Genomic DNA, 15,000 nt, shown 5'->3' on the forward strand with positions numbered 1-15,000 from the left:
TCAAAGCACAACGGTGCAAACGGGCAACACTGACGTGTTCAGATTTGACACGGCTGCAAAACTACTAAATAAACAGGAAGGAGCTTGAGACCTACTAACAAGTGTGTTGTAAATAATGTTAGTGTTTTGACTAGTGTGTGCTTGAGCTAGTAATGCACGTCTCTTTATTTGCAGATGATGCTGTGAGCCGGCCTGTCTCTTAGCTTCCCTACGCTCCGTCCTCACCCTGGTGGCTGGTAAGCTACAGTACTGACGGTTCAGGTGAGTGCAGGATTCACATGGTGCTGCCAGGCTCTACCTGTACCCTCCGCTCCAGCCTCTTTCCTCTCCTCCATCCCTCCTCCTCCCTCCGTTCCCTCTCTCCTCTGCACTTCTCCCTCGTTCCCCTTTGTCTGTGTTTCTCTTGTTTCTGCTCGGCTGTTCCGCCTCCGCCGAGTCCCAGAGTCACCGCTGCTATTTACATTGTGCTAATGAACAAACAGTGGAGGGAACAGATGACACCGAGCATGGGAACTTAATAAAGGCTGGGGGTGGAGAAGAGGAGAAGAGGAGCGAAGGAGCGGAGAAGAGGAGCGGAGAGGTGGGGGGGTGGAGGGGTGGAGGGGTGGGGGCTGTGCTGGAGACAACCCCTCTAAGAGGCTTTTGTTTACTAATGACAGAAGGAGGGAGGGAAAGGCACATATTCAAAGTCTGCATCTTTATTATCTAAATATAACTGTCACTTGTCACCAGGCAGGTGTGTGTGTGTGTGTGTGAAAGTGTGGTGTGTGTGGGGGTAGGTGTGTGTGTATGTGTGTGTGTGTGTGTGTGTGTGTGTGTGTGTGTGTGTGTGTGTGCAGGCTCTTATCGCTCTCCTCATGAGCGTGGAATGATGGAGATGAATGCCTCTTTCTGTCTCTCCTCCCTGACTGTGGCATGTGCTATTACGGAATGGCACACCCTAACATACAGCAGCTGTGCCTGACAAAGTGTGTTTGTACATGTGCCAAATTGTACTAATTTCTACTTTGAGGCTTTTGAAATTATTATTACCGTGTGTACAACCACCTAGTAGTGTTCATTTTGAAGCTTTCTCTATGGTGATTTGGTGGGAACAGTAAAAATGATTTCTGTGAATAAAATGTGTTAGACCAGTCAGTGTTTAACTGCTGGTGGTTCTCCACATTGTAAAATCGGCGCATGGCTGCATGCTCACCACCTCAGCTTCTGAACCACAAGCGACGGTTTAGTTATTGACCACAATCCCAGAATGTTCCTGGTGTTCCCAGAGCGCAGGCTGCCCGTCTCCTGGGACTAGCGCTCGCTACGGGGCCTGTGTGCCCTCTGATGCCTCCCTGACACGTGAGACAGGAGATGAACTGCTCGCCTGCTGCTGCTGCTGCTGCTGCTGCTGCTGGTGGTGGTGCTGCTGGTGGTGGTATATTCTGGGGTCGAGGTGCGGGTGGATGGTATGTGCTAACAAGCCCAGGTAGCGAGACCTGCTCCTCCCGACGCGCTAATAAATGCAGCGGTTTGACAGGCCTCAGCCCCTGCTAATGTATGCGTGCTCACCTGCGTGTGACAGGTGAGTGAGCATAGGTAAACAGCGCTCCGAGGCCCCCGCAAACGGCTCCGACAAAGCACTGCGTCTCGGCACGTCGACACCCTGCCACCCTTAACGTTGACATGACAGTCAACACATACTGCAGCAATTAACACGTCATTAGCAAAGCAGTAATTATTCCCCTCTCACCTGCGTGCACTGCTCAGGAGCGAAGGGGAGGTCTGGGGAGAGGGGCGCCGAGGGAAGTTTGTTCATCAGCTGACTTTCAGAGCAGTTCAAACCTACTGTACTGTGTGTCTTTTAATCTTAAATAACTGTGTCATGTCATTTTCACCTTTACATGAACGCAACGTGAGAGTTCAAACCTGTAGGTGTTTTTGATCTGAAATACACTTCCTAAGTCATATGTCATTTTCACCGCCATATGAGCAAAATGTGATAATAACTAGGATTTATGGGTGGTGGGACTTTCAAATTCTGCTTAAGGTGCACGCACTGTAAAGCACTGTACCAGGAGTGGAAATGCCAGACATTCACAACAGACTAGTACTATTCGCTGTAGAGGACGTACTGTACAGTAGAACAACATTCAGATATGAAAGGCACACTATTCTACTCTTTTGCTAACACAGTGGGAGTGCCGTGACGTGACGTGACGTGACGTGACGTGACGTGACGTGACGTGACGTGACGTGACGTGACGTGACGTGACGTGACGTGACGTGAGGTGCTCACCTGTCTCTGCTGCGTCGGGAGGGGAAGGCGGCGTTGCAGCCGGACACAGTGCACACGTGCATCTCTTTGAGGTGCACGTTCTTGTAGTGCAGCTTGACGCTGTAGGAGCTCTTGAAGCTCTTCTTGCACACGTAGCAGATCTTGGGGTCGGGGCTGGAGCACAGGTCGCCGTCGGGCGAGTGCGGGTGCGAGTGCGAGTGCGAAGAGAACTTGGGCGGGCTGGAGCCGTAGCCGATGGAGGAGATGAAGCTCTCGTGCAGGGCGGCCATGCTGGCGGCGGCGGCGGCAGCGGCGGCCATGTTGCCGTTGTACAGGCCGTACTGGCTCATGCAGAACATGTCGTAGGTGGGGTCGTTGAGCTCCTCCTTGATCTTGATGACGGGCTGGTGGGGGGAGGGAGAGGAGCGGCTCTTCTCCTCCATGTCCTTCCTCAGTTGGCCCTCCTCCTCCTCCTCGCCGTGCTCTCGCTCGTCGTGCTGCTCTTTGTGCAGGCTGCCCTCGCCGTTGCCCCCCGTTGACCCGCCTCGATGCTCGTCCGTGTCCATCATCTCGTCGCGGTAGAACATCTTGGACTCGGAGGTCTCGGACTCGTTCTCGAAGTCGCGCTCGTGGTCCTGGTCCTCGGAGGTGTAGCTGTCCATGCACCGGAGCTCTCCTCCGTCCCCTCCTCCGCCCGACCCGCCGCCTGTGCCGCGCGGGCACCCGTCCCGGTCGGAGCGCATCATGCCCCTCAGCGCCAGGCTGGGGCTCATCTCGTCCTGAGAGGGCGACTGGTGCCCGCTGTCCCCGCTGTGGTGCCCGTTGCCGCTGTTGTTGTTGTTGTTGCAGTTGCCGTTGACGTTGTTGTGGAGGTGCGCGCCGCCGCGGTGGTGGTGTTGGTGCTGGTGGTGTTGGTGTTGGTGGTGGTGGTGGTGATGGTGGCAGCTGTCGTCGTCGTCCTCGTCCTTGTCGTCGTACTCGTCCGCCACGTCGATCACCTCCTTCTCGATCTTCACGGGCATGCTGGACTTGCGAGGCTTCTTCTTGGGCGCCGGGTCGGTGGTAGCAACGGCGGCGGCGGTGGAGGCCGAGGTGCCCGACTCCTGGGCGCTCGGCGTGGGGGGCAGCCGGTGCGCCATCTGGCTGGTGATCTCCGCCATGTGGGCGCTGTGGGCGTTGTGGACGCTGGTGGCCAGCAGGTGCTGCTGCTGCTGCTCCATCAGGGAGGTGGCGCTGTTGGTGGCGGCGGTGGGCAGGATGGGGCTGGTGGGCAGAGACACGGGAGGGCTCACCAGGTCGGCGGGCGACAGCAGCGTGCGGTAGAAGGGCGGCACGGGCTGCACGGGCTGCACGGACTTCAGCGAGGGGAAGACCAGCGGGCTCTGCAGGGGCGACTGGAGCATGTTGTCCAGCGGCGGCGGGGTGGCGAAGCCCAGCGGGGGCCTCCCGGGGCTGGTGAGGTGGAAGCCGCTCTTGGCGCTGGAGATGACGGGCGTGCCGGGGCCCGGGGTGGAGCGGATGAGGTCCTTGTCGCGGTTGTTCCGCAGCATGGGCATGTGCAGCCGCGGGTTGGGGTTGGCGCTGTGGCGGTTGCGGCTGCGCAGCGAGCTGAAGACCATGTTGCAGCCCTCGATGGTGCAGCGGTGCTTGATCTTCAGGTGCACGGCGTTGTAGTGGATCTTCAGCGTGCCCTTGTCGTAGAAGGTCTTGCCGCAGGCGTTGCAGCAGACGCGGCCCTTGCGCGACGTGGAGCCCATGCGGCGCATGCGGTGCATCTTGGAGGAGAAGGACGAGTGCGTGATGCTCTTGGACTGGTCGTTCTTCACAAAGTGGTGATGCTCGCTCATGCTGTTGCCCTGCGGCAGCTGCTGGTGCTGGTGCTGATGCTGCGACTGCTGCTGCTGCTGTTGGTGCTGCTGCTGCTGCTGCTGCTGCTGCTGCGGGGTGTGTGGCTGCTGTTGGTGTGTGGAGGAGGGAGTTGGGGAGATGGGCGAGGAGTTGTTGGGCTCCGTCTTGGGCTCGATGTTGCTGGGCAGCTGCCCGAGGTTGCCTCTGGTGGGGCTCTGGCCGCTGCGGAACGGCGAGAGGGACACCTCGGACTCGCTGGTGTCCACCGGCTCGGCCTGGTTGGGCAGGCTGGGCTCGCGCAGGCGCAGGTTCTGCTCGAGGGCCAGGCCGTTGGGCGGGAGACCCAGCAGCGGCGCCGAGACTGGGTTGATGTACTGGAAGGGCAGCAGGAAGGCCAGGCTGTTGGGGATGTTCTCAAAGTGGTGGATGCTGGAGGGGCTGCTGGTCTCCAGGTGCGTGAGCAGGCCGGGACTGCGCGTGCGGTTGTTGCTCTCGATGAACGTCCGGATGCCCGAGTCGGTCTTGGCCGAGGGCACGGTGACGGCCTGTCCCTCCTTCTCCTGGATGGCCATCAGCTCCACGATGGACTTGGTCTCGCCAAAACGCAGGAACTGCTGGAGGGTGATAATCTCCTCTTCCCGCGACATGATGCTCCAGCGGTCCAGCACCTTGCCTGCAGCATCCTGTAGGCCATATCAGAGAGGGAGAGAAAGACAAACACAAAAATGTATTGATTCTGCATAATCACTGCGGCCGGAGAGGGAGAGGGAGGGGGTGGAGGGGAGAGGGAGCTAGAACTTGCACATGAAATTCAAGGGCCCTGGAGCAACATGTAAAGGCTGATAACAGCTTTCTGTGCTCCCTCCTCCTCCTCCTCCTCCCCCTCCTCCTCTCTCTCTGCACCTCCTCTTTGTCTGCCTCTCTTTTGCACCTTTAATCAGCCATGCAAATGCAGTCATTAGCCGCACAGCGCGCGGAGCGCATAGCGCTTCAGCAAATCTCACACAAACAAACGGGGTGCACTGGGGTTCAGGTGTGAATTGCACATGCCATTTTGGGAGACATTGATCTGTTTGCCATGAGGCTGTTTAACAAAAACAGCCTGATAAGATGGCAGCTCTCACTGTGACTCCCCCTAGTATGAGCGCTCATGTGAAGAGCCCGGCTATTTACACTCGGTGACTGCACAAGCAGCGCTGTTTAAGGGCTTGATAGACATATTAGTGGAGCCCACTAATCGCACCTCACTTGTTTATGTTTGTGTTCTTTTCATATTCTCAACACAATTATTTCATTTGGTTAGTCTAAATATTGAACTGTATATATATAAGAGACGGGGGTGCGGGGAATTGGGTTAGCACAGAATTACATTTGAGGAGGGGAAAAAAAATCTTTGTCTGGGAGGAAGTCATGTTAGACATAAAAATAAGGCTGCTCATGTTTATTTAAATATGTCTTTGAAGAAGCCTTGGAGGTGACAGCGATCTTGCATTCCATTCATTAGGGAGGCTGCGGATCAGTATTTACTGAGCTTTATGTTAATGGGCTTTAGAGGACGCACGTCTTGTGTCAGATTAAATATTAATGAAGGAATACTTTATCAAGAGGATGGTGTCAACAGAAAACGCCTGTGCTTGCATATATACTGTATGTCTTGCGGGAGGAGGGAATCAAATGATATCAATCTGGAGGGTGCTCTGCACACTCTCCTCTCTGGCCTCTGCGTTCTCATCTGTATGGACTGGAAGCGTGGGAACGGAGTTTCCATCTTGAGAGCAGCGGTATTGCTCCTGAAGGGGAAATAAGCACCACTTCCAAGCAGCTCTCTTGGACGGCATTTTGGGAGATGGTGCTATTAACCACTGAAAAATAAAACGCTCTGAGTTCTGAGTTCTGCACACTCGGACATTGCCAAACGTGGAGACATGGCAAGGGACTCTGGGAAAGGAATCTTGGAAGGGCCTCGACTCTAGCTTTGTGGTTAGGCATGTAACTTTGATCCACAAAATACTTGACCCAATGCATTTGTCCCCCCTTAGCGGATCCACTGGTTCCGAGCAGGGAGTGGATCTCTCATCAGCGTTTTTTAAAAGCTCACATCTCAATTCTAACCAATGGAGGAAGACGCAGTTCGGGTCTAGCATTACATACCCACCATCAGCATTGAGGGTTACAAGCTGAACGTCATGTTTATGAAATGATCTGTGAAAGCTAGCAGGCAGGCAGTGACAGCCTGACTCTGAAGCTGGTAGTCTGCCACCCGGCTCCAGCTTTGTTACCGGAGGAGAGGAAATGGGCCAGCCAGTCCCAGCACTAGAGGGAGAGAGAGAGGAAACCGGAATACAAGAAGAGAGGAGAAGAGAGGAGAAGAGAGGAGGAGAGTGCTTCTATTTTTTTTTTGTTCATCTTGTAAATGCTCCCACTGCTGGGGCTCGGGGAGGCTGGGTTGGCCCAGAGCACAGCGACATCAAGGGAGAGACACTCACTCTGACGACAATTAGAGAGGACGAGCACAGGGACCCAGCGTGTCCCCACCCGCCCCGATCCCTCAACGAGAAATGGCAACACTGCAGTTTAAGAGCTGTAAAAAACCAACGGCACAAGGCACCGAGGGCCTTTAAGGCGCTAGCACAGAATAAATGTTTAAATAGAGAGGGAGAGAGAGAGAGAGAGAGAGAGAGAGAATAGGAGCGAGGGAGGAAGGGAAGGATAGATAGCAGAAATAAGTGAGAAAATGAGATATGTAAGAGCGGTCTCGCAACAAGCATGCCCTCAGAAATAAGAAGAAAAATAAATTCTTCTGAGACAGCACATCAATAGTCACTGGAGTATTTGTTGTTAAATATACATTAAAAAACATTTTACACTTTTATTCTGTGTGTGAGTATGAGTTTAGCCTGAAGGTATGACTTTAAATTCTAGCCTCACTGCTGTTATTTCACACTGCACAGTGGCTTGGGCATTTGTATTTCCATTTGATTTAATTGAAGAAAAAATGAAAGCAAATTAGAAAGTCAATTATTAAAGGGAGAATAAGAAAGGCATTGAGATGGTTAGAAAAGATCGCCCTGAAACACAACATCAAGTCTCATAATGAGGACTCGTCCTTTCAGCATAGCCTTTCTTGTGCTGCCATCTCCTCTCCTTCCCCTAGCCATACACACTCTCTAAAACACAAAGCTCTGCCAGGTACCAGTGTCTGTGGAAATCTGGGAAGGTCAAAAGGGACCTTGTAGTGCTGAGACTCACACACATACAAACAGGCGGATGTATGTCCACACTTGCTAAAGTTTGGGTAAATAGCAGCAGTAGCTGGCAGCCTGGGCCCCGGGCGAGAACGAGGAGAGACCTGGGTAACTTTTGTGGAGTGTGTGAGTGAGTGTGTCTGGTCCCCAGCTGGAGAGCAGCTCTAAACAGGCCGATCCTAATCACAGATCACAGGACTCATTCATCACTCTCCTCTCTGCTGGCTGGAGCGCTGGGGGAGCCTCACTATCAGCACCAGCACTGCTATTAAGCCCAGAGTGGGAGATTAAACACACTGCAATATTACACTTACTTGCACCGAGGAGACTGAGAGAGAGAGGGAGAGAGAGAGGGAGAGGGAGGGAGAGAAAGTGTACACCACAGCTGCAGCTCTGATGCCTGGGCTGATCTCTGGGAGTTTTTGCAGGGTGCCAAAGAGAACCGTTTTGGTTCACAAGAGGAACTGTCATCAGCGAGGTTCGTGGATGACTGATTGTGACAGGCACTGGAGTACGCTCACCTCCAGGCTGAGGGACTGTGAGAATGCGAGAGCGCCATGTCTGCATGTGCGCCTGTTTCAACTGATCTTTGTCCTCTTGGACTTTTTCAACCCAGCATCAGTTCTCAGCGCTCGGCTTTTCAAACAAAGGCAGCGTTGCCAAGTATCGCTTATGCGCTTATCTTATTTTTCATCCCCCCCGCCTCCCTCCCACCACGGTCCAATCAGATCAGGTGGAATGAGACGACACCGGGCTGTAGTGTTTACGGCATGGAGCTGCTTTGGAGGAACCAGGGCCAGCCAGCTGTCATGATGCAGGTCACAGACTCCAGTGCTCGGCGGGCCAGCTCCAGAGGGGCTATGAAAACACACGCCGTCTACGCTTCCAGAGACGCCTGGACTCGAGTCAGATGGGGCTTAGGCCACACTCGCTTCCAAACACGCGGAGAAACCCAAGCTTGCGTGCGCTGCACGCCACAACAGACTGCGCAATGTGAGGGGACAAGCTTGACTAGTGTTCTGCTCCGTGAAACAGAGAGAGGGAGGGAGGGAGGAGAGGGGAGGCGAGAGGGGAGGCAATCATGTGCTTTCACTTACGTCCGGGAACCTCTCATTATAATAATAAGGCCCCCTTTTTGGGTTACCTTCCTGGGGTATTCGCTTCCCTATACTGGGTCCATTTCTCTGGAGCCGTATCCAGCCCTATGGAGGAGGTGAGGCCCAGTGCAGTCGTCAGCGAGGCGGTGTTTGCTGAGTGTGTACTGCTGTCTGCCACGGCCGTCTCCCGGTGTGTGTTGGCACATAAACACCCTGCCCCCGGCGCTCCACCCACCCCTCTGCACATTAGTCCTGTGTCACTGGGAGAGCTGCAGACCCGTCATTAGGAGCGCTCGCACTAGCAGCCACTCTTCTCCCAATTAGCTTAATGTGGCCCGCTCCTCTCCATGCTCGACGCTCCGCAAATCTACTCAGCCCCCCCCCCCCCCCACACTCAAATCTCATTAGCCGTGGCCCTCCCCCCCCCCCCCTCATCCAAAACGCCCCCCAGTGCTATGACGGATTACCCTGTCATTACCCATCCTCGAGTCCTTTAAACAATGCAACTGAAGCAGTGTTTGCGAGGTTAATGACGATTAGCCAATAATTACAATGCTAAGTTGCCCTGGCCACTCAATCTGTCTATCGTTGCCATTCACCCATCTCTGCCAGCGTGTCACCAGGAAACGAAGGCCAGTGACAGCTGTATTTATCTCGCCAGTGCCGCCCGCTCCTGGTGCCGGTGGTTAACGCCGTCGCCAGCCCTCTGCCCTGTAAATTACGGCTGACAAGCGAGTGATGGCCTTGTCATCGCCGGGGCAACGCTGTCAGTAAAACAAAGCAGGCAATTAAGCAATTAGGAGGACATCATATTAACATCCTCCAGTCCGGCGGCGAGAGCTTGAGTGGTTTGCATGGAGGATTAAGACAGTCAGCCGAGTCACCTCCGTGATCAGCACTCATCTCAGCCCGTCATTAGTGTTGCTCCAGACAGCACGAGGACCTCCGTAATAATGGGCTTGTGGCTCATTGGGCAAAAGGCTAAAAGCTTTACAAAAAAGCTTAAAGAAAATTGACAAAGCCAGCTCGGAATCGGTTGGCACAGCGCTGGCTGGGTACAGCGTGCATTCCTGCCTCCTTCTGCAAGGTCTCTACACTGGTACCTTGTACCACAGAATGTGGAACATGAACTACATGAACCTGATTGCTGTCCGTGTGCCTGTCAAGGGGACGGATCCTGGCTGGGCACGGACAGCTGAGGCCTGGGAACGCCATTGATCTGCCCGGCTCCTCTGTACGCCGTGTTCCCAGTGGACACAACAGGGATTCCTCATTGATCCTGGAGCCGCGCTCACATCCCCGGCCCCCCCAAAAAGCCCCTCTCGATCCCTGTGTTCACCACTTCAAGGGAGGTTAAGCAGAAGTTCCTTGTGATCTGAGAAGGTCTTGAACCTATGGCTTCCTCAGTAGTCTCTCTCCCTCTCCCTCTCCACTACCTTTTTTTTCACTCTCTCTCTCTCTCTCTTTTTTTCATTTTATCCCTTGAATAATTCCGAGTAGAAGTGGCGAGGGGTGCCACAGGGGATCCGTGCACACAAAGCCCAGTGCCTGCAGCCATGACATCTGAGGGCTGGAGCCCTACTCACGGGGCAGGCAGCTCCAGCGCAGGCCGTCTCCGCCTCCGTCTCCGTCTCCGTCTCCGCCGCTCCCACAGCCCACAGATGACAGGTGCGCGGCCGGCCCTTAGAGCCGACACTTGCTTTACCTGCACTGCTGTCAGAGCCGCCGCCGCAGCCGAGGAGCGGGCTGACAGCACACACAGTACCAGAGCAAACAGTTTGGAAGTGCATTAGCCTTCCTGTGTGAGGGAAAATATCCAACTGTTCTCTGTAAAGCGTGATGCTGCACCATTACGGCCGTGCGTTAAAGAGCGGTGCAGGATGACATAGGCTGAGCTGGCCCGGCCTGACCTGACATCCGCCCTGCCAAAGAGATCATCTGTTCTCCTGCCACAAGTGTGGAGCTTGAGGATCTGCCTGACAAGCGATCGTAAATTACTCTTCCTGACCTCTGAGAAGGACAGATGCTGACAACTCAGCCTTGAAAATATATTTTTTTTCAATGAAACTGTCATGTGGTGAGAAGTGGAACCGGAAGACAGCGCCACCCCCCCCGCCGCTGACAGCAGGTGTTAGCCAATAAGCTGCGCACATGGCCCCGTGCTCATATCCATATTGCTCGTTATAACTCAGAGCAGACTTCTGGGTCTCCCCCTCCTGCGCTTATCCAATTAGAGCAGCGCATTACGCCGGCCAGCTCGGTCAACGCACAGGCCAGGCCGGCTCTGCTGCAGCGTGAATGACCCGTGACGAGGGCACCGGCGCTCTCGTATGCTCACCAGAGTCAGAGGCAGACAGGCAGTGCTCTGTGTCCAACCTGCCTTGGTGCTGAGTTAACCCAGGACTCTGCACTGAGAACACATTACTGTGAGTCAGTGTTGCAGGAGGAGCTGCGAGTGCAACAAGTCACAGCAGACTCCTCTCACTGATCGGGGATCAGTTCGGATGGCAGGTTTGTGAGTCCTGCAGACTCGGGTCGGTCGTGGTTGCTAGCTACAGGGCCTTGTCCACTAACCTCTTCCCCCCCCCAGCCTTCTCCTGTGAGCTGCCCCTTGCTTTAGTGACCCGCAGTTGACCCGCTCTAGTCCAGCCCTGTCCTCTCGCATCCTTCAAAGCAGCGCAGTTTGGCCTGCGTCCAGAGGAGGTGCACACGGGGCAGCACATGGAAGCCATTTTAGGGTCGGATCCGTTGCTGCCTTCGCTCAGCACAACCAGAACCTGCACCAGGCATCAGACACGAGCACAGAATCAGATCCCCTGCCTAGATAGCTGCCACATCTACAGCGCGTCTGTTTGTTTTCGTTGCGTTTGTACGGGGTTTTAGGAGACATGCACAGTTTACCGCATAGTTTTGCTGTGAAACGAGAATCTTAATTGTGCTGTAACACAATGAGTAACCGGAGAGAAAACAAAAAGAAGAAGGGAATAAGAGGTCCTGATGGTTCCTATTAATTGAGGAGGTTTTGTGCGCTGTGTGTGTGTGTGTGTGTTTTTCTGGAATCGGACGGGCCAGTCTGGGATGCAGATGTGAGATGGACGAGATGCTGGGGGGGGGTCAGGAGTTGGGGTGGGGGGGTGGTGGGCTGTGGCGCGTGAGAAATGGCCTGTCGGAGGGGTCTTTGGTGGTGTGGTGTCCTTTTTTATCCTCCCCTATATCACGTCTCCCCTGTCTGTAAAGCTGGCTTGGCAGGGCCCGGGGAAGGTGTATTAACATGTGCTCGCAATTTGCTCCCTGGCTGTGGCGCGACTCTAGTGTTTGTGTGATAGTCAGAGGTGTGTAGCTGCGCTGCTATCCCTCAGCCCGGTGCGTGCAACCCCCTCAAGTCATTATCCCAAAGTTATTAAATGTGGAAAAAGGGGGGAAGAAAACAGGCCTCAGAACATTAGCCTAACTGGAATGAGAACAAATAAAACATTGATACCAGATATGCATTGTTAGTTTTTTTCCCTCTCAAAACAAGACTAATGGCTTTTTAGGAAAAAAAAAAAACCTCAGTCTCCAAACATTGTTGAAAATATGATTCCTGATTCGGTTCAAATGTGATTTAATTTGTGTCCATGTATCAAACGCATCAATGCAGGCTACTTTGACTCAAAGGTACATTTTGTGTTATGATAGGATTACCACTGAGCTATGAAGTTGCTCTCACATTTTCTCTCTCACTCTTTCTGTATATCTGTATATGTGTGTGTAGGTGTGTGTGTCCTGTTTGTGTCTTGCCTGGGCGGGTGTGAGTGTGTGTGTGTGTGTGTGTGTGTGAGTGTGTGTGTGTGCCCTGTTTGTTGGTTTGGGCACGGTGTATGTGTGTGTGTGTGTGTGTGTGTGTGTGTGTGTGTGTGTGTGTGTGTGTGTGTGTGTGTGTGTGTGTGTGTGTGTGTGTGTGTGTGTGTGTGTGTGTGTGTGTGTGTGTGTGTGTGTGTGTGTGAGTGTAGGCATGGCCATGTCCGTAACACAGAGACACAGGCCATTAGAGCAGCTCTGCTGTGCTCGGCGCGACTGTGCTGGCGTGCTGTAGCTGTGGTGCGAGCCAAAGGAAAAGAGAATAAGCTAATGGACTCTTTGCTTAATGTGATAAGAGCCATTATTGACATGCTGCCAGGAAGATGCAAGACCATTAGCTCAATCCCTCCTCCCCCCCCCTCCCCCCTCCTCTTCTCCGCCTCAGCATCCCGTGCTCTATTTCACTGCCTGCCAAACATCCAGCAGGCCCCAGGAGAGACCCCCCCTCCCCTCCCCTCCCCTCCCGTGTCCCCCCCCCCCCCCCCACGCAGGCCCCTGGCCCTGGAGGAGACTGTCACTGCCACTGTCACTGGTGCACAATTACTGCGTGTTAGCTCTCACTTTGCATGGCCACGCCAGGCCGCTCGGCACACAGGCAGGCAAGCAGCGCCACGCTAACCTGCTCCCGCTCGACCTCGGCCAGGGAGAACACACAGCTGTTGGGATTGTTTGTTACTCACAGTTTGGGAAAGGCCAAAGCAAATGCGAGTGTGTACTGTGTTATTTTGCTGTACTCTGATATGGCATTAGTGGATTTTATGGCTAAGTATTTAGAGTCCTTTGTTTACTCGTCTTATTGGTGCTAATTAAGATGTTTAGATGGGAGCAGGCTATAACCGGGTAGGATCAGGCTTGTTGCAACTAGCGCACGGATGCCAAGTGCAAGATAGCTACTGTTTGTGGCAAAGGGGGAGTCTAATGGAAATTACCAAGGAGCAGAGGTTCTTTTAAACAGGCCCATTGGACCAGGAACTTGGCGCAGGGTTGGGCCCATTTGTCTCTGAGTGCCTGGGTGGCACCGTGTCTGCACTGTGATTTACTGAGCAGGGCCTGGCAGCAGACGCACCTCTCCCCCTGTGGCATAGGGATTACACAACCACCGTGTGTGTGTGTGTGTGTGTGTGTGCGTGTGTATGATGTGATTTTGATTTGTATTTGAGCATGTCTGCTTTTTAAGTTTATCGATGCGTGATGACTGTGTCCCTTATATGATAAGTGAGTGACCCTTTGAATGTGCGTGTGTCTGTGTCTGTGCATCGGGGTGTGTTTGTGTGAGTATATGTGTGTGTGTGTGTGTGTGTGTGCGTGTGTGTGTGTGTGTGTGTCCATCTGGAGAGAGCAATGTGACAGGAAATAGGGTGAGGGTCGTACAGGGCATGGTTCCAGAACCCTGGGCTGTCTACTGTCATAAGTTCCAGAGACGTGATTACATACTGTAAAAATAAACATCATTAACATCTGGTGGTGCCTTTTTGGAGTGTAACTTATACATGAAGAAAACCTCTAGACCATCAAACACATAGAAGCAACTCAGGCAGTATGTGTGTGTGTGTGTGTGTGTGTGTGTGTGTGTGTGTGTGTGTGTGTGTGTGTGGATGTGTGCGTGTCTCTGTGCGTGTGTGTGCTCAGGCATGGATGTTAATGTGTGTTTGTCTGTCTTTCTGTCTGTGCCTGTTGAGCATATGTGCGTATGGAGCAAAACCAAGAAGAAAAAAAAAACAGGAGAGAAAAAAACAAGTACTTGAACAAAGTAATAAATTCTATTAATTGTTTTCTGTTGGATTCGTGACATGAAAGCAAGCTCGGTCTGAAAGGTGAGGACAAAGAACATGCTGGTGTGTATCTCGCTGGGATGTTGCCACGGGGAGAAAACAAAGGTTTGGAGCCACGCACAAAGGAGAGGAGCGGAGAGGAGAGGAGCGGAGAGGAGAGGAGAGGAGCGGGGACCCTGCGTCTGCGTATGCGTCTGCATGGCCCTCCTCACTCCCACAGCTGCTTGATTCATCCTCAGGCATCTGGCGTTCACCAGCGCGCTGGACGATGCCTTTTGAGTTTCATTGTTCCTCACGGTCCACTAAACTCCCGCTTTTCCCAGGCGGGCTGCTATCTTTACTGCTCCCTGGGATGTTCACGGTGTGAACGACGGATACACTGATTCTCTGTGTGGGCCCCCAGCCTAGCCTCTCAACGCGCGCACGCACACACACACACACATACACACACATTCACACACACTTATATATACTCACATACCTAACACACACACACAGACTACCTGAATTCCGACTGCAAACCTTGACAAAGCTCTTTACATGCCATGCAGGATGGTTTTGCTGTTGAGAGTGAAGGTGGGAGGTGGCGATGGTGCTAAGCTGAAAACAGAGCTGGCGTTTCTGAGCGCTCTGGAGGGGCCCTGGGAGCATTATGAGCCTCTCTGCAACTTCATAGCTCTTTTTATTGTGGGGAGTGTGGTCCAGTTCCTGTTGAGTGTGACCATAGGACTGTCAACTGCCCGTAAGTCTCCGTGGATCTCCTTTAATAAATGTCAGCTTACGGACTCTTTAGCAAATCACAGTTGATGTCTGCAGGCAGCCAAACTTGCTTTGGAACTGGCCTGTCTGTCACACATAGAGAACGTGCATTGAGATACACTTAAAAACAGGACAAAGGGCCTTTGTGTGTGTGTGTATATGTGTGTGACACACACACATGC

At 53.4% G+C, this 15,000-nt stretch overlaps 1 protein-coding gene across 2 annotated transcripts in view; it reads right to left on the reverse strand.

The window, feature by feature from the left end:
• bnc2 (basonuclin zinc finger protein 2) overlaps positions 1-15,000 on the reverse strand; it is a 177,091-nt gene that overhangs the window by 9,224 nt on the left and 152,867 nt on the right. For both annotated transcript variants that reach the window (XM_062530682.1, XM_062530681.1), the window contains exon 5: positions 2,279-4,788. In XM_062530682.1, the coding sequence (XP_062386666.1) occupies positions 2,279-4,788 (2,510 nt within the window). The remainder of the gene's footprint in view (positions 1-2,278; positions 4,789-15,000) is intronic.

The sequence above is a fragment of the Sardina pilchardus genome, chromosome 2 (assembly GCF_963854185.1).
Source record: "Sardina pilchardus chromosome 2, fSarPil1.1, whole genome shotgun sequence".
NCBI lineage: Eukaryota > Metazoa > Chordata > Actinopteri > Clupeiformes > Clupeidae > Sardina > Sardina pilchardus.